Source organism: Nicotiana tabacum, chromosome 6 (genome assembly GCF_000715075.1).
Source record: "Nicotiana tabacum cultivar K326 chromosome 6, ASM71507v2, whole genome shotgun sequence".
In the NCBI taxonomy this organism is placed as follows: Eukaryota; Viridiplantae; Streptophyta; class Magnoliopsida; order Solanales; family Solanaceae; genus Nicotiana; species Nicotiana tabacum.
In genome coordinates this window covers 214,483,996-214,503,785 of record NC_134085.1, presented here as the reverse complement: position 1 = coordinate 214,503,785, position 19,790 = coordinate 214,483,996, and the positions used below count along the sequence as shown (strand labels likewise).

General features: G+C 35.4%; 1 protein-coding gene and 1 long non-coding RNA gene across 2 annotated transcripts; one reads left to right on the top strand and one right to left on the bottom strand.

Moving 5' to 3' along the window:
* Positions 1 to 2,708: 2,708 nt before the first annotated feature.
* On the bottom strand, positions 2,709 to 3,336 carry LOC107806059 (uncharacterized). The gene is made up of 2 exons (XR_001652574.2): positions 3,199 to 3,336; positions 2,709 to 3,089 (listed from the first exon to the last, which is right to left on the bottom strand). It is a non-coding gene; the product is annotated as an uncharacterized LOC107806059 (long non-coding RNA).
* Positions 3,083 to 9,180, top strand: LOC107775675 (protein IMPAIRED IN BABA-INDUCED STERILITY 1). The gene is made up of 9 exons (XM_075256673.1): positions 3,083 to 3,693; positions 4,855 to 5,139; positions 5,405 to 5,722; positions 6,059 to 6,286; positions 6,559 to 6,656; positions 7,048 to 7,138; positions 7,277 to 7,801; positions 8,169 to 8,298; positions 8,659 to 9,180. The coding sequence occupies exons 1-9, from the start codon at positions 3,313 to 3,315 to the stop codon at positions 8,676 to 8,678; spliced, it is 2,076 nt and encodes a 691-aa protein (XP_075112774.1). The 5' UTR covers positions 3,083 to 3,312; the 3' UTR covers positions 8,679 to 9,180.
* The last annotated feature ends 10,610 nt before the right edge of the window (positions 9,181 to 19,790 follow it).

Here is a 19,790-nt window from a genome sequence, read left to right as displayed (position 1 = left end):
TAGATTAGAGTTTTATAAGTACGTAATTTTCTTGGGGTCATTAATTATTTTCCCTAATGATGTGCAAGGACATGTGGAAAGCTAAGTATATGATTAAGAAAAGTACATATGGAAAGACTCTGAATAATTTTATTAGACACAAAATACTTTTCTGACGAAAAATTTTCTGCATGTGACAGAGCAGCATGAGATTTGGAAGTCAATGTTCACTTTTGGATCATGGTCATCAATAGATAATTAAGTTCACATTAATAAAACAAGTGTAGTGTAAGGGCGTTTGGATATAAGAATTGTAAAATCTCGAAAAAAAAACAAAAAAAAAAAGTTCTAAGCGAAAATGATATTTGAAAATTAGAGTTGTGTTTGGACATGAATATAATTTTGGTTTTTTTTGAATTTTTTTGAGTGATTTGAGTGAAATTTTGAAAAATAGCTTTTCGGAGATTTTCAAAATTTTGAAATATTCCAAAATTCATTTTCAAGTGAAAATTGAAAATTCTATGGCCAAATAATGATTTCGAAAAAAATGACAAAATTTTAATTGCCAAACGGGCTCTACTATTTTCTAAAGACGCTTTTTTCTTTTTCACCTAGTACTCGTTTTAAAACTATTACTCATTTTAAAACTATTTCTTTTTCACCCGGTACTCGTTTTAAAACTATTTTCTAAAGACGCTTTTTTAAAACTATTTTCGGATTCGTGTCGTAACATTAAAGGCGAAATATTTTTTTTTCTTTATTACTTTGAGAGGTCAAGCCCGAAGTCTTTGATGAACGATGAAGGGATCTTATTCATTCCACCACGACTTTTAGAGGTCGTTTGTTTTGAAGACTAATTATAATGGGATTAATTGTCCTAGTTATTTCTTATTGACCGGAGTATTTGGTATGTTGTATTAACTTTGAGATTGTCAGTTTTACTGCTTTATCTTAATATTACTATTTCATTTTCTGGCACGTATAAGTTATCTCAATTTTATTTTTAATCATGATATAACTATTCCAAAATTAGTTTCCAAATAAGAAATAAGACAATACTAATTTTTTATCCCAGATTTTTTTTTTAATCCATTGTACCAAACGATCTCTTGGGAATTTCTAAAGGAAGCTAATGGCAATCCACTGTATATTTTTTTCACATGGACGGTAATCATCATATTTGAAAAGGCAACTCGAAATGATTTGACATCATAATCCAGCCATGAAATTCGGCTCGAGCATGCTAGAAAAACTTGGGTCGAGATATTGTTTATGTCTTTTCTGTTTATTAGAAAAATTGATATTTTTTCTTCCACGAAAAAAAAAACTATAAAATCGAAACCAATCTTATCTAAATCAGCTGATTTTTTTTCAATCTGAGTTATCATCTAATTACAACTCTATTATATCCATCATATTTTTAATATATAAATCACATCTCCCAAAACCCTTTACCGCTTCTTTCATTTTTCTTTTTGCCTTCCCCTTATTCACTAGTCATTCTCCAAAAAATGAGAGTAGCTGAAATAGATCAGAAAATAATGGGGTTTAGAAATGTAATGGAAAAAGGAAAGAATAAAATGTTAGTGGAGAAAGTGAACAAAAAAAACACTGAAACAGCTAGTACTAAGGTTGTGCATGGATCGGAGCGGATCGGATTTAGCACATTTCAGATTCGGATTTCGGATTCTAAAAAATGCAATCCGAATCCGATCTGGATTATATCGGATTGGATCGGATTTTAAGTTTGGATCGGATTGGATTTTGGATCGTATAATTATGCCTCAAAGTAGCAAACTATGTATATTTTCTTTGTAAAAGAGGCAATACATTAAGAAAAAATCATGTTTATGCAATAATGAGTGTACTATGATGCCAATATAGCTAAATCCAGCAATTGTAAAGGTAATAGCTTGGAGAAAAATGTAAAAGAAGTACTGACTATCCGAAATTAAAGTGTAGTATTTATATATACCCTAATAATTTCGCACTTCGGATCGGATCGGATTAAAATATACTAATCCGAATCTGATCCGAAATTTGAAATTTTAATAAATACAATCTAAAATCCGATCTAATCCGATCTAATCCAAAATCCAAAATTAAATGAATGAATTCGAATTTCGGATATTCGGGTAACCCGAATGAACAGCCCTAGCTAGTAGCATTAAAAAGAAAAATCCACTCTCATTGTTCCCCCTCTTTACATCATTCTATTCACTTTCCCTTTTCTTTTTCATTCTTTATTCACCCTTTGCCTCTTACTTCTCTTACTTTATCTTTGTCCTTTCTATAGCTCTCCTCCCAACGCCATAGAGAAAGGGGCGAAGCTACAATATTAATAATGTCTTAAGAGTAATTAAATAATTTTTACCTAGATTTTACACTTTTTATTTCTCAATTAATAATTAAAACGAGTTATAAATTTGGTGATAAGGTTAGAATTTATAATCTTCAAATTTTATAAAGCGAAAGTGGGGCCCTCTGCCAGCCCATCCATTAAGACCCCAACTGTTACACAAAACTTGAACCAAACCATACTTTATAAACATAGTGTAATTAATCAACACCAACTCAAACCAACATGTTCCTAAGTTCCTTCCAAAATCCTATACAGAGAGTATATTCCACGCGTTACATTATTGGCAACTCACACCCTTTAGGACCTGTTCTTTTTGGAGATTGTCAGCCTTATTTTTTTGTCAGTGTCTACACTGCAAATCTTCAAATACCACATACTATACCATATAGTATATCCAAAAATAAAAACACTTCATATGGGATTCAAACTTTTCGCTAGGAAAACATCAATTAAACTATTTTAAAGAAATATCCTAATACAAGAACAAACAAGACTAGAGAATTTTAAATTTCTCATAAAAGTCAATAAAGACTTGTTGCTCTCAAAGACTGCCCATTCTTTTTTTAATTTTTTTGTCATCAATTCTTTTCCCATTAAAAAGGGAAATAAAAACAACTTAACGCAGCAGGACGTCAGTGTAAAAGGCCACCAATTTCCTTTTCTCCCCGTTGATTACGCTTCATTCCGTTGCTGCTTGCTGCTGTGACTGCTAACCCCATTAAAAACCTCATTTTCCCCTCTTGTTCACCTTCCGCAATTGCCGCAGAAATAAAAGTTAGAGAGAAAAGGAAGTGACTTTGAACAGAGAGTTTCTTTTTCTTGATCATATAAATATAATTCAGAATTTGTATTACTACCTCAGAACTAAACTTGACCCCCGTCAAGATTTAGCATAATTTCATCTGGGTTGGTCTTGGTTTGCAGTGAAAGCTGCTCTCATGGTGTTGCTGTGCAACTGACACGTGTCCACCATGGGTTGTGTGGCGTCCAAGCAAACAGTGTCGGTAACACCTGCATTTGATCATTCAGGGGTTCTCAGAGACAGTGAAGATGTCGGTTCGGGTCGTGACCGGGTCGGGAGCGGTGCTTTTGGACTGGATTTTGATTTGAAGAAGGTGAAGAAGAGGGCTGACTCAGGACTGAGTGGAGGTAGCGAGTTGGGTGAGTCAGGTAGGGCGAGTTCAAATGGTTGTGGGAGTGAGTCAGTGAGCTTTAGGCTTGGGAATTTGCAGAAATATGTGGAAGGAGAGCAAGTGGCTGCTGGTTGGCCTGCTTGGCTCAGTGCTGTTGCAGGGGAAGCTATTCAAGGATGGGTTCCTCTCAGAGCTGAGTCTTTTGAGAAATTGGAAAAGGTTTGTTTTTTACTACTGAAATTTGTCCTTATTAATTACTCCTGTTGTCTTTACTCAATTTTGTCGTGATATTACTGTGGCTTTAGGGATGTCTGATTAGTATTTTGTCATTTGATTGTGATATATCAGGTAACGTATAGCTTCTACTGTGTAATTCTGAGAATATCACATGTTAGTTTCCTTTTTTGGCAATATTAGATTAGGAAGTGAGTAGTTTTCATGAAAAATAAATTAATAGAAACTCTGTTTAATCTATATATTCCTAGTGATTTTAGTTAATTTATTGAATTACATCTATCTCCATTGTTACTACTCTTCTATCTTCTATCTTCTCTTTTCTTGTTTCTGAGAATAGGGCTCTATGGGGCAGCGAAAACTAGAATTAGTAAGAACAAATGAAAGTTCTATACTTCATTGGGGTCCTTTTGCTTGTTAGTTGAAAGCATTATCTCAAAATGGAAAAGGAATTGGGAGGTAGTAGTGTTTACTGCTAGCCTTTTTAATGGTTCTTTCAATTCAATTTGAAGCCAGAAAATTATGAAGGCTGAGTTGTTAACATGCTTCTTTCCCTTGCAAATCACTTGAGCTAGAGGAATGTTTGGATTACAGCGACGTTCGGCTTATTTTAATATAATCATACAAGTTCCCACAACAGGCAACTAGGTCTCTTAAGTCGTTCGTTCTCTTAAAAAAATCCATGAACACTGTTGCATTGATGGTTCTTCTGTTTAAAGTTATATACCTTCTATCTAGTTCTGCTAACTTTTGACCACAGCATCCTTTACCTGCATATATTTAACTTGGATCACTGTTCCATAGAGCTGATAAGTGAATTTTGCCAATTCTAAAAAAATTGAGAAAGATTTTACTGATACGGTGATACATATTTGGTGACGTTTTGGAATCAAGAGGAGGAGGCCTGTGCTGAAATGTGAGACTTACTATAAATGTTATTTACCTAAAGAAATTTTAAATGATGGAAGAACTTTAAAACTCTTGGAGAAAACTAAATTGCGTTTTTATTTGCTGCTCATCAAATGACTAGTGTCAATATGCTTCTTCCTACTTGGTAAACTTTTTAACAATTTATAATATCGTTATGCAACGTTAGGTTTTCTAGCTGATGAAGGTTTTTCCTGTGACATTTCACTGCTATAACAGATTGGTCAGGGTACATACAGCAGTGTATTCAGAGCACGTGATTTAGAAAGTGGAAGGACAGTTGCCCTGAAGAAGGTGCGATTTGATAACTTCGAGCCAGAAAGTGTTAGATTTATGGCACGAGAAATTATGATTCTCCGCAGGCTTGACCATCCCAATATCATTAAATTAGAGGGTCTCATTACCTCCAGATTGTCTTGTAGCATGTATCTTGTGTTCGAGTACATGGAACATGATATTTCCGGACTCCTGTCTCGTCCAGAAGTTGAGTTCAGCGAATCACAGGTTTGCTAACGTTTCAATAACATTACCTTGCAGCTTTCTCAACTGAATCTTTTCAATGAGCAGTTTGCAAAAACAAATAAAAATATATGTTTAAATTTTTCCTTTCATTTTGTTTTCAAATTTTTTTGGGGGGGTGGGGGGGCGGGGCTCCAGGATAGTAAAAAGGGGAAGGATGGGGATCATCTCCCTATATCTAAGTAAGAACTCCTTTTTCTGTTTTTTTCTTTTTGGGGTTTTTTAAAAGATGAGCTGCGTCATTTTACAGGTTAAATGCTACATGAAGCAGTTGTTATCTGGAATCGAGCATTGTCATTCTCGGGGTGTAATGCACCGGGACATCAAAGGTGCAAATCTTCTGGTAAATAATGATGGAATTTTGAAGGTTGCAGATTTTGGATTGGCGAACTTCTGTAACCCTGGACGGAAGCAACCATTAACCAGCCGAGTTGTCACTTTATGGTATCGTCCTCCAGAGCTTTTGTTGGGCTCCACGGAGTATGGAGCTTCTGTGGATCTTTGGAGTGTCGGATGTGTGTTTGGTGAACTTCTTACTGGTAAACCTATTCTTCAGGGGAGAACTGAGGTACCTCCTTCAATGATTAGATCTCTTAGTACACTGAAGTGGTTAAAACCGTCAATCTTTTTAAACAAACTTACTATTGATATGAAAAAAATTCTTTGCTCAAATTACTTTTTCTCACTATTCTATTGAATAGAAGATTAATGACATACTTGTCTGGAAACCGTATATAATTTAACGCTCATACTTTTCAATCCTCCTTAATAACGCAATGCACCTATCTAGTTCAAACTTCACAGTTACGTTTCTCACTGAACTGATTCATGACTAGCCAATTAAGCTGAATACTTAGTATTTTGTTGCATGAGTAACAACAGAACAATCGATTTCGTGCTACAGGTTGAACAGCTGCATAAAATCTTTAAGCTCTGTGGATCTCCACCAGATGATTACTGGAAGAAATCTAAACTTCCTCACGCAACTCTATTTAAGCCACAGCATCCTTATGAGAGCTGTCTTTGGGACACCTTTAAAGATCTAACCAAAAGTGCAGTCTCACTCATAGAGACTCTTCTTTCCGTGGAGCCACACAAACGTGGAACTGCCTCTTCTGCCCTTGTATCTGAGGTATTGTTTTCAATCCTTTTTTTGTTTTTTATATAGTATTGATAGTTTCTGTTATCGTATCATATACTTTAGTTTCTTTAAGCCTGTAAGAGTTGTTAATGAACGATACAAAGAACAAGTTTGCCTGTATCTTATAAGTTGAACTTTTTTTAAAAATAATTCCATATTCCTTTATTAAACATGTGTACTGTTTTTGCAATGATTTTCTTATATCTTACAAATGCATAAATTTCAAATTCTCTAATTCCGTAACTTCCAAATTCTATCTTTAGTACTTCAAGACAAAGCCTCATGCTTGTGATCCTTCAAGCCTGCCAAAGTATCCACCAAGCAAAGAGATTGACGCCAAACATTGCGAAGAAGCAAAAAGGTAAGAACCTGATAATAATTATGTTTGAAAGAGATTTTGTTTTAATAATCTTCTGGTTATATTTACATTTAACAGAAAATTACAATGGTTGGACAAAAGGGATATACCCTGTCCAAGGTCCCTCTGTTTTCCATCCGTCATTTTGTAAGGGTGATTATACTAAAATCAGGTCAATAATGTTCTTAAAACCATGACAATTAAAGAGAAGTATAAGCTTGTCTGACTAAAATGGCGAAACTGGTTTTGATAGAATGATTACTTCCACAGTATGATAATAATTACGGTCACTATCTTGCTCCTTAGCGCTGGCACAAGCTCTTGCATTTGCTACATTTTCTAGCTTTTGCATAGATCTTCCTGAGTTACAATTTAATTATATGAGAATGTTCAGGAAGAAGCCTAGTGGAAGAGCCCGTGGACCCGAGACAACCAGAAAGTCAACTAGAAAACATAATGCAACCAATAAACTGGCACCTGAAGAGGTCCTCTCTCTCTCTCTCTCTTTCTCTACCTATATACAGCTTGGATTCTTCTTCCTTCCTGTAAAAAATTATAAGTTCATTTTTTCTTCACTTTGCATATTATAGGCAGAGAAAACTAAATGAAACTTTTCTCTGCAGAACTTACCAGTCCAAAATCAAGGTGTTAATAAAACTAATGGCAGTAGTCTGGGTGCTCAGAGAGAAGCAGATGTTATTATAGGTCTCGTGCGACCTAAGCCGTCAGTTGATTCAATGGGCGAGGCGTCCCACATCAAGAATGCATCTCAAGGAGATGTCCCCTTTTCAGGTCCTCTTCAAGTGTCTGGATCAAGTGGTTTTGCATGGGCGAAAAGACGCTTTGATGATTCGTCAATGAGATCGAGGAGTAAATCAAGTTCAAGAAGCCTAAAGTTTGAACCTTCAGGTGCACTTCATATTAAAAATAACCTGGAGCTTAAAAGACAAGACAGTGAAGCTACAAATGGAAGTCGGACCAATTCCAAGGGCCGTGACACCTATGAATTCACCAAACATGCAATGCAACAACACTGGAGCCAATTAGAGCAAACAGACTCGTTTGATGCTTCTGATGGCTACCACTCACAAGAACTGTCACTGGCTCTCTATCTGAAAGAGGAAACAGCTTTCAAAAAGATCAATGTGGTTAGTCAAAAACTTTTCTCAGGATTCAAATATAATAATTACACATTTTCTATTCACACTGTTGACACCTGCTTAAAATAAAGGGATAAGATTATTCTATCATGGAGCTTTCAATGAAAACATGAATACTTAGTGAATTTACAGATTACCGTCTTTATGTGTTTGATTGATTTGTTGTCCTCTTCTGATAGTTTTTAAAATGAATATTGGTGTCTGTGCTTTAGAATAATTACGACGCCATGTTTGTGACTGTAACATTCAGAGAGTATAGCCAATCACAAACCTCTGGAGTCTGTTGTCATGAAATGGAGTTGCATATTTTATCATTGGGTTTATATTGATCATTTTAGAATTGTACTTTGAACAGATTCGGGATCAAGGGGACAAAGTTGAATTCTCAGGACCCTTGCTATCTCAGTCACACAGAGTTGACGAACTCCTGGAGAGACATGAGCGCCAGATCCGCCAAGCTGTTCGACGATCATGGTTCCAAAGAGGTAAAATGTTTCACTATTTAGGAAAAACCTTGTAAATCACTACATGTATGATGTCTTAGGCCTCTGAATTTATATGTTTCGGTAGAGTGACCTGCAATAACTTTCTTGCTACTGTCGTTAGATTTGGAAGTTAACAAGAGTAATAGCAAATTGAAATGGCTCCTTTGAAACATCCATTTAAACAATTGCTAAAACTTATATTTATACATTTCAATATATTGCTAATCAGTTGTTAATATATTGTTGGTGGTATGAATTTCATGGATTGTTACTCCATTCATACAGTTGGAAATCAGCTTGCCTTAGCTTAGTTATATTCACCAACCACCTGACTGAGCTTATTTTTATTTTCCTTTTCAGTGAGGAAAAATGGAAACTGATTGCGTGGTGCTACCGTTTCACACGGTATACAGAAAAGAAATCAAGTACAGGTATTTTGACAGTGAGGATTCATAACAAACAACAAGATCATATACTCTGAAGTAGCCGAATCCAGGGAGCTGTTGATCTGATCTCGATCCCCAGCAGCGTGCAGGTGACTAACAAAGCTAAAAACCAACTCTATTCAAGAGCTGGAGGTGCTTCAACATAATAAGTAAGGGCTGTTCATTCTTGATTCTTTCAATTAGTTAAGGCCCGGAAAATAATTTCCCCGAGTATTGTCTCTTCACTGTCATCCTTGGCCTCTTTTCTCGGCAATGTATAGGTCTTAGCTGTCAAAACTCACTCATGTTTACCCTTCATCACAGAGTAGTGAGTGTATTTTGTACCTTGCTGATACATATACTTGTTCCAAGGCGCCATTGTCAAGAGGCCTGGCATGTCATGTTTAGAGAACACCATTGTCATTGTCCAAGAAAATCCAAGTAAAACTAGTAAAAAGATGCATATTCAACCCCCCCCCCCCCCATGGTAGAGATATAGAATGTCATTATATTAGAGCTGGTAATATTAGGTAAGTAATGTTAATAGGACCACATGACCACATGGAAGGAAAATGATGTGATGTGATATCAAATCATGGCTATGGGAGTTTGTTATCTTCAATTTTGATAATTGGGCTCCACCACTGTGATATTTTTCTGAAAAGGGTCCAATCGGCCATTGTGTCAAGGACCTAGCAACACTTGCTTGGTTTTCACTTTGGGCGACACTATTATGCATTCTGTAATTATGCTCACGCGGATGCCAAACTATGTCAAAAATAGAAAGATAAAAAAACAATCGAAAGGAGAGAAACAACGGTGCTTTTTCAGCTCGAGGTGGTAATTGAAATATTCGTACAGTAATAATGTGGTGAATAAAAAGGGAAAACGAGAATAAAAATAAAAGTGGAAAAGATATCAAAATCTTGGCGACAAATATAAACTATTTGTGTATGAATTAAGAAAATAAATAATTAAACTTGACATTAGAAGTTTGATTTTACTTTTTTATCGCACAAGATTGGAAAGTGCATTTCTCTTGACGAAATCGTTATTTAATCCTTATATTATTATAAAATTATCTCAAAAACAACATGTCGCAATTTATGGGGTATAACGACGTACTCCCTCCTCATTTATGTTGCCTTACTTATTTGATAAGGACAAAGTTCAAGAAAGAAAGATATATTTTGACACATACAATTTTTAAAATAAATATAAATATTTGTATGATTATAAATTAGTAACTTATTACATTTAAATGAGAATTTTAAATTTATTTTTTTTAACTATAAAAATACGATTTTTTTTTTTGAATATGCTAAAAGAAAGAATGTCATCTGGAACAAAGAGAATACTTTGTTGAGTAAAATATTCTAGAAGTTTTTGTAATTTGGTAGCAGATATCACTATCTAAATGTCGATCTTTGCTACCATCAAAATACAATCTCCTCTCACGTTTCCAACTGTTAGAGGAAAATGGAAGTTAAAGTAAAGTGAATTAAAGAACAATTACAAGTCTCTACGATGTCGCCGCCTTTTTATTTACCCTTTCAAGCTAAAGAGAATGGTGATAAGTTCCCACTTTCACTGTTTCACATCAACTAATTGCGTGTTGAAGGGTTTGTTGGTGTCACGACCTGGATTTTTCACTCTCGTGAGTTGCGATGGCGTCTACTAATGTGAGCTAGGCAAGCTAATCCTTTAAACTAATTACTCCATTATCCAATTAATTCTTTTTAACAGATATAATGCGATAACGTATAAACAGCGGAATATTTAATTAAGCGGAAGAAAAACAATAAAATATCTGATTCTGTAGCTATTACAACTACTTAAGCCTTAATCACTCAAAACCAGGTGTCACAGTGTCACAGACGGTCTAAGACTGCTAAATACAAGATCCGAGAATAAAAGACATTGTTTCTGAAGCAAAAAGATGAAACAGGAAATAAAAGATAGATGAGACATCAGGGACTGCGGACGCCTGCAGGTCTACCTTGGATCTCTGCGTGGACTGAAGGTAGCCTCCAACTACGGTCCAAGAGCTGCTCCGAGATCTGCACATAGCGCAGAGTGTAGTATCAGCACAACCGCCCCCATGTGCTGGTAAGTGTCTAGTCTAACCTCGGGGAAGTAGTGACGAAACTAGGACCAGACCACCAAATAAACCTGTGCAGTTATATAATATACAGCGGAAAGTAAAGCAGGAATAAACAAGTAAAGATGGAAGGGGGAAACATGCTTCGGGGAATAACAAGTAAAACAGAATATCAAGAGAACTATAAAGGAATCAAAATCCAACCACTAACAAGAATAAGGAAAACAAAGGTAGATTTTACTTTCTTTTCACATCTTGTTGCAGGCGTGCAACCCGATCCCATTTCCTGTATCTCATGGCAGGCGTGCCACCCGCTCCCATTTCATGTATCTCGTGGCAGGCGTGCCACCCGCTCTCATTTCATTTATCCCGTGGTAGGCGTATCATCCGCTCCCATTTCATTATATCTTGTGGTAGGCGTACCACCCGCTCCCATTTCATTATATCTTGTGGTAGGCGTACCACCCGCTCCCATTTCATTATATCTTATGGCAGGCGTACCATCCACTCCCAGTTACAAGCCAACAATAATCACAAGGAATCCCAGCAAGGGAACAAGAGCAATATAACAACTTCCCGGCAAGGGAACAATGATATTTTAACAACATCCCGACAAGGGAACAATACTATCAAAATGAACATCCTGGCAAGGGAACAATAATATCAAACAAACATCCCGGCAAGGGAACAATGGTGATAATAACATACGAAGCGCAATAAATCACAACGGAGTCATAACAATTATAATACAAGACTCACGGGCATGCTTGACACCAACGTATAGATACTCGTCACCATGCCTATACGTCGTACTCCACAATTAACATGTAGCAAATAAGACACAATTCTTAATCCCTCAAGCTAAGGTTAGACCAAATACTTACCTCGATGTCACGAACACAATTCACGATTCAACTATAGCTTTACCCCTTGATTCCACCACCAATTCGCTCGAATCTAGTCACAAGTTACTTAATTACATCAATAAACGCTAAATGAATCAACCCCAATGCATGAAAATGAGTTTTCTAAAGTTTTACCCAAAAAGTCAAAAATCGCCCCCAGGCCCACATGGTCAAAACCCGAGGTTCGAACCAAAACCCGATTATCCATTCCCCCACGAACCCAAATATATGTTTTGTTTTGAAATCGGACCTCAAATCGAGGTCCAAACCCCCAATTTTTGAAAAACCTAGGTTTTACCCAAAACACGCAATTTCCCCCATGAAAATCATTGATTTTAAGTTGAAATCATGTTAAAAGATGTTAATGATTAAAGAAAACTAGTTAAAAACGACTTACAATTGATTTGGAGAAGAAGAAGCTTTTGAAAAATCGCCCTAGTGTGTTTATGTTTTGAGAGGATATAAAAAAATGGGTTAAAATTCGTCTAAGTATATGCAGGACTCAGATGTGGGAATTGCGAACAGGGGTCGCAATTGCGAACCCCAACCTCTGCTGGCTTGGGAATTGCAAAGGAAAGTTAGGAAGTGCGAACTGGGAATTGTGAAGGGAGGTTGGGAAATGCGTAGGGAGGTTGGGAATTGCGAAGGGAGGTTGGGAAATGCGAAGCCTGCAGGCCTACAATTCCTTAAGTCCAATATTTCACCCCGCGGGCTATCCAAAACTCACCCGAGCCCTCGAAGCCCCAAACCAAACATGCACACCACCCTAAAAATATCATACGGACTCGCTCGTGCATTCAAATCACTAAAATATCATCAACAACTATGAATTAAACCTCAAAATCAATAAAATTTCTCAAAACTTCTTTAAACATCAAATTTGCATTTAACATCCGAATCACGTCAAATGGATTCCTTTTCTTACCAAACTTCACAGAATTATCTTAAATTACATATAAAACCTGTATCGAGCGCCGGAACCAAAATACGGGTCCGATACCAACATGTTCTAATCAAAATTCATTTCTAAATCCTTTAAACAATTTCAGAAAATAATTTTCTTTAAAAATTTATTTCTCGAGCTTGGGACCTCGAAATTCGATTCCGGGCACACACCCAAGTTCCATATTTTCCTACGGACTCTCCGGGACCGTCAAATCATGGGTCCGGGTCCGTTTATCCAAAACGTTGACCGAAGTCAAATTAATCATTTTATAGTCAAAATTTATTATTTTTCACATACTTTCAGGATACGCGCCCGGACTGCGCACGCAAATCGAGGTGATGCTAAAAGAGGTTTTTAAAGCCTCGGAATGCATAATTCCTTTTAAAAACAAGTGATGACCTCTTGGGCCATCACAGTTGGGAAAGCCACCTGGTAATTGGAATTTGTGTAATTATACAGCCTAATAATTACATAGCCTAATAATTATGACGACATGTTTGTTTATCATAACATAATTACAGAGTAATTACAAGTATATTGTTTGGTTGCACAAGTGTAATTACACAGTTAAATTAAATTTTAAATGAAATAATTAACAAAACTTAAAAGTTAATATAATAAATATATGCCTATAAATGATTTTTTATAAGTATAAACGATATTAGATTTGGTATTTAAGATGCATATTTTTTCTTGAATATACACTAATTAGTAATCATATATTTATAACTAATATTGTAAAAATAATTGATATATTTTTTAAAATTAATTATAAAACTAAAAACATATATTTTGTAAAAACATACGTTTTATAAGAACATCGTGGAATGCATGTTTGATAAAATAAATTAATATTAAATATAATATCATAACATTATGCAAAATATTTGACAAAACTAATCTATCAATTCTAACTAAAAAATAAACAACATGCAATGTGAAATAACAAGAAACAAGTAAATTGGAACCATAAATACAACACAATTTCAAAATTTTAGAAAAAAATACTTTGACAACATCATAAAAATAAGTTCTAATACCACTTAAGATTAGGAAACATAATAAGTTTATAACCTCATTCAATAGCGAAATTCTACTTTAATGGCATCACTCATTATGCCAAGTTTGGTAATGACGCTCATTATTTCTAATATTAGGAGGTGTAGTTTCAAAAACTAAAATAATAACGCAATGACGCTAAATGAAGAAACTAAAACGAATAAGAAATCAAATATATGAGCAATTACATGGAATCACAAGAACTGAAGATAGAGAAATAAAAGATAAATAATGTACAAAAAAATATTTTAAAATTTAAAAAGAAATTAAAAAGTAAAAGTAAAATAAAAAGAAATTAAAATCATGGAAATAAAAGAAAATAAATTAAAATAAAAACAAAAAGGAAAAAAATTAAGATCCTGTTTGGAAAGCAACCTTGAAAATGGATTTGGGCGTAATTGGGTGATTAAGTGTAATTACATAGTTTGACATGTTTGTTTGGCCAAGTAATTACTTGGTGAGCATGGAATTTGGTATAATTGGAGGGGTATAATTACACTCTTCAATTCTCAAGGGAAATGTGAGAATTGATGGTAATTACAGGGTTGCTTTTTAGTTTCTTTACTTTTTATTTTTATTTTAATCTATTTTTTTATAAATTTTTATTTCTATTATTTTAATTTTTTAATTTTTTAATTTTATTTTTACTTTTAAATTTCTTTTGAAATTTTAAAATATAATTTTCTTTGTGCATTATTTATCTTTAATTTCTCTATCTTTACTTCTTGTGATTCTATGTAATTGCTTATATTTTATTTTTTTAATTTATTTTATTATTCTATTTTTGAAACTACACCTCCTAATATTAGAAATAATGAGTCATTAACAAACAAACTTGGCATATAATGAGTGATGCAATTAAAGTGAAATTTCGTTGTTGCATGTGGTTATAAACTTATCATGCTTCCTAATCTTAACTTGCAGTGGACTTACTATTATTATGTTGAAATTTGACATATGTTAAGCTATTTATTTTTTTTTTAATTTTGAAATTGTGTTATATTCATGGTTCCAATTTACCTGTTTTAGTAGTATTGACTCACATTGCATGTTATTCATTTTTGAGTTAGCATTGATAGATTAATTTTGCCAAACATTTGAATAATGTTATGACATTATATTTAAAAATATTAATTTATTTTATCAAACATGCATTCCACATCCCCTTACGAAATATATAAATTATTTTTAAAATATTATTTATAAATATATGATTACTAATTAATGTATTTACATGAAAAAGATATACATCTTAAATACCAAATATAATATCATTTATACTTATAAAAATTTATAGACACATATTTATTATATTAACTTTTAAGTTTTGATAATTACTTAATTTAAAATTTAATCTAAATGTGTAATTAAACTTGTGCAACCAAACAATAAATTTGTAATTACACTATAATTACGTTATGACAAACAAACAGGTTGTCGTAATTATTATGTTACGTAATTACTACTTTACTAATTACACCAATTCCAATTATCCGGTGGCTTTCCAAAAAGTAACCTTGTAATTACACAGTATAATTGCCATCAATTCTCACCTCCTCTTGAGAATTGTAGTGTAATTACACTCAATTTCATGCTGACTAAGTAATTTTTTAGCCAAACAAATATATCAAACTGTGTGATTACACGTAATTACACTCAAATTCAATTCCTAGATGGCTTTCCAAACATGCTCCTAATAAAATTCGGAATAAAAATAGTTTCCGAAGATACCGTAACTTATGTGATACGCAGTAAAAAAGAAGAAAAGTGGCAGTAATTTGAGTCGCAATTTTCTGAACGACTTTGCTTCTAGTGAATTGATTACAAAACAAAGAAGCTTTTATTGGTTTTTGTTAACAAAGTTTCTATTCAATAAGTTTATAAATATATTGCTTATTTAATTGGAAAACATCAACTTCGACCTTAATAGTAATACCACGTCATCTTTCCTTGCATGCAACCTAAAGAGTGACGAAACGTAAAGGAAAATTGTACGTTTGTTTTTTCTTGTTCTTTCCCGAAATAGATTTTTTCAAGTATCAAAAATAAAAATTGCAACGAAACATGTGATATAAATAGATTTATTTGGTATGTGTGTTGGGTGTTAGGTAACAAACATCCCGTAATATTATTTGAGGCGTAAGCACTAAAATCATTAAAAATTAAAAGGCTGACTGACGGGTAAATACTTACCCACAATACTTACTCACATTGGGTGTTTACACTAAACTGTATTAATTCACTATGATTAATTAATTTAATTAGATGAGAATATATGTACTAATTTACTATGGTTAAATATTTGAAATATTATATATCTATTAATTTGGTGTAAATACCACGGATAAAACGTATCAGCAAAAGAAATTCACGAGGCAAAATTGGTAATTGGGAAACACATGATGACAGCGCCATATAGTACTTGTTTAATGTTCTGGAAATTTGAAAAGTTTTCCACCTTCTGTCAAATCTTTACTAAATTACCATCACAATTCACATCCCCTTTTCTCTAATTTAAATTTAAACTTATAGAGTACCATCATCATCTTCCACAATATTCCATTAATTGTGTTTGTAATCTACTTATTAGCATATGACAAACACGTGGTGGGACACACTCATTCTGTTGACCCCACCTTCAGCTTTGCATTCTACTCCCGCTATACCATTTCACTTTGTGATTGTCTTTTCAAAATCAAAATATTCAAGATTATAATCTTTGAGACTAAAATTGGATTATAATTTGAATACTAATATATATGGATGAATACGATCGAAATCGGGCTCGTCTATTGCACGACAGATCGGGGTAGAAATGTGATGGGTTGAAAATCGATCCCGGGTTCCATCGAACCCGGAGTACGAGATCAGAATGTCCGTCCTCGAGAACATCAAGTCCATGACCCCAGAATCAATCTTGGCCCCGAATGAGCTCGAGGAAACATTTCCAAACCGAATAATAGAAAGCGAAATATCTATAACCAGTCGGATATCACGGCAGGAATATCGCACGTATCAATGAGAAACCGGCTAATTAACAAATCATGAGATTTTTTATCTTTTATAAAATTGTACCTAAAGTGGGACTCCCCTAGTATATAAAGGGAGTCTGATTATTTGTAATACACATTGCTACACGCATACCAAGACAATATAATATCATTTTCTTTTTGTAAGTTATTGTTCTTTTGTGTTTGGTATCGTTTGTGCATCCAATTCAAGTGAGACTCACTTTTCAAGACCATAACTGATCAATTTGCACGGTTTGAATTTATTTCTCATTGTTCGCTTTAATTACAATTCAATTTATCGCTTTGTGTCAAATTAATCTACATATCCTTAAAACTACTTACAAATTCAATTGTTATCCGATTTAGAGGGTAAACAATTTGGAGCCTATCGTGGGACTAAGGATAATAGTGGTTCTTTGATACAAATTTTCGTAACACGCACTATTTTATACTTATTTTTTGAAGTGTCTCTGATTTCAGGTTTAAGCTCAAGATGTCAAACTCACAATTAGCACCTCTACCTGTCGACAATGAGTCCGCTCACCACGGTGAGAATAATTACATAGCGCCCGGTAACGAGGTACCAACCATTCATCCCGTCAGAATTCCAGTTGCGGACACCTTGGATGCTAACTCGCACGTGGCTATCGACACAAGCGTCCCTGCTGACCCAGAGAATAACATCCATGGTGGAGCTCGGTCGACATCGCCGAATACTCAAAACAACGGAGAAGAAAAGATCAATCTTCAGATGATCTTCGAAATGTTACAGATTCAACAGGCGATGATAGCTCAGTTATAGAACCAAAGCCGCGCACCGTCCCAGGAAATCACCCACAGGGAAGAACCGGTTGCACAGAAATCGAATGAAAACGAGTCGGGTACCAACCCCGAGATCATAAAAATGCTCGAGGAGCTAATGAAACAGATAGAATAAGGGGAGAAGAAGATCGAAGCAAACGACAAAAAGGTGGAAACCTACAATTCCAGGGTCGAACATATCCCGGGAACGCCGCCGATACTGAAAGGCTTGGATTCCAAGAAGTTCGTTCAAAAACCTTTCCCTTTGAGTACAACTCCAAAGCTGATCCCTAAAGAATTCCACATGGCCGAGATTCCTAAGTACACCGGGACGATGGACCCAAACGAGCATGTCACTTCATACACATGCGCCATCAAAGGAAACGACTTAGAGGATGATGAGATCGAGTCTTTCTTGCTGAAGAAATTCGGAGAGACCCTGTCAAAGGGAGCTATGATATGGTATCACAATTTACCTCCTAATTCAATTGACTCATTTGCTATACTTGCAGACTCTTTCATAAAAGCACATCCTGGGGCTATCAAGGTCGAGACCAAGAAGTCAGACCTCTTCAAAGTAAGACAAAAGGATGATGAGATGCTTAGAGAGTTTGTGTCATGGTTTCAAATAGAACGGATGGACCTGCCACCGGTCGCTGATGATTGGGCAGTTCAAGTTTTTACCCAAGGACTCAATGTTCGAAGTTTGATGGCTTCACAGCAGTTGAAGCGGAATCTGATAAAGTACCCAGCTGTTACTTGGGCCGATGTGCATAATCGATATCAATCAAAAATTAGAGTCAAAGATATCAGACCCGTCGACAGAATCAAGAGAGATATCGACCGTGAACTGAGGTCAAACAGATATCGATATCAGCCGTATAATGGAGATCGAAAAAGCAGTGGGTTCGGGCGAAGTTTCTATGCTGAATGAAAGGAGAAGTGATCGAGGTTAAAGCACTCAAGGACTTATAAGCAAGAACAGCTTTTACAGGCCTATCGGACCTGAAGAAGCACCAAGGTTATCAGAATATAACTTTAACATCGACGTTACCGCTATTGTATTATCTATCAGACGCATCAAAGACACCAAATGGTCTCGACCCCTACAATCTGATCCTTCCCAAAGGGACCCTAACTAGATGTGCAAATACCATGGCACTTACGGCCATAGAACAGAGGATTGCTGGCAATTGAGAGAGGAAGTAGCCCAGCTATTCAACAATGGTCATCTTCGAGAATTCCTGAGTGACGGAGCCAAGGACCATTTCAGAAATAGGGATTCTAATAAATAAACCGAGCAAGAAGAACCTCAACACATCATTAACATGATCATCAGTGGGGTCGATATTCCTCAAGGGCCAATGCTAAAATGCACCAAAGTGTCCATCACAAGGGAATAACGGATTCTAGATTACATACCAGAAGGAACTTTGTCTTTTAACGACGAGGACGCGGAAGGGATTGTGCAGCCCCATAACGATGCATTGGTAATATCTGTACTCATAAATAAATCTAGAGTTAAACATGTGTTAATTGATCCAGGTACCTCGGCTAGCATCATCCGATCGAGGGTCGTAGATCAGCTTGACCTGCAAGATCAAATTATGCCTGCAGCCTAGATTCTAAACGGATTCAACATGGCATGTGAAATCACTAAGGGAGAGATAACATTGCTGGTGAACACCGTCGGGACCATCCAGAAAACCAAGTTTTATGTGATCAAAGGAGACATGAGTTATAATGCCCTGTTTGGGAGGCCATGGATCCACAACATGAGGGCAGTACCCTCGACTCTTCACCAAGTATTAAAATTCCCAACGCTAGGAGGAATCAAAACAATCTACGGGGAGCAACTGACCGCTAAGTAAATTTTTGCAGTCGAAGAAGTGATCCCTGTATCAACACTGGCAACATCAAAGGAACCAAGTTCAGATGCAAAGCAAGAGGCTAAATAGATATTATCGACACCAACCACGACCCAATTGGATCTACAGGGGACTGATGAAGACGATGATTATGGGGTTCCCAAATATTTTATAGTCCCCGATGATTCCGACACCACCAAATCAACGGTCGAGGAGCTAGAACAAGTCACGTTGATCGAACGTCTACCCGATCGGAAGGTATTCCTAAGTAAAGAGGGGCAGCTGTTGATACCCAATTTTTCCCTGTATATTTTCAATATGCAAAATACTTTCAAAATAGCATATATATATATATATATATATATATATATATATA

Bases quoted from the DNA above. Each gene is read 5' to 3' on its own strand.
- LOC107775675 (XM_075256673.1), top strand. From the start codon at position 3,313: ATGGGTTGTGTGGCGTCCAAGCAAACAGTGTCGGTAACACCTGCATTT. The intron at 5,723-6,058 runs GTACCTCCTTCA...TTCGTGCTACAG, and splicing joins TTCTTCAGGGGAGAACTGAG to GTTGAACAGCTGCATAAAAT. The intron at 7,802-8,168 runs GTTAGTCAAAAA...TACTTTGAACAG, and splicing joins CTTTCAAAAAGATCAATGTG to ATTCGGGATCAAGGGGACAA.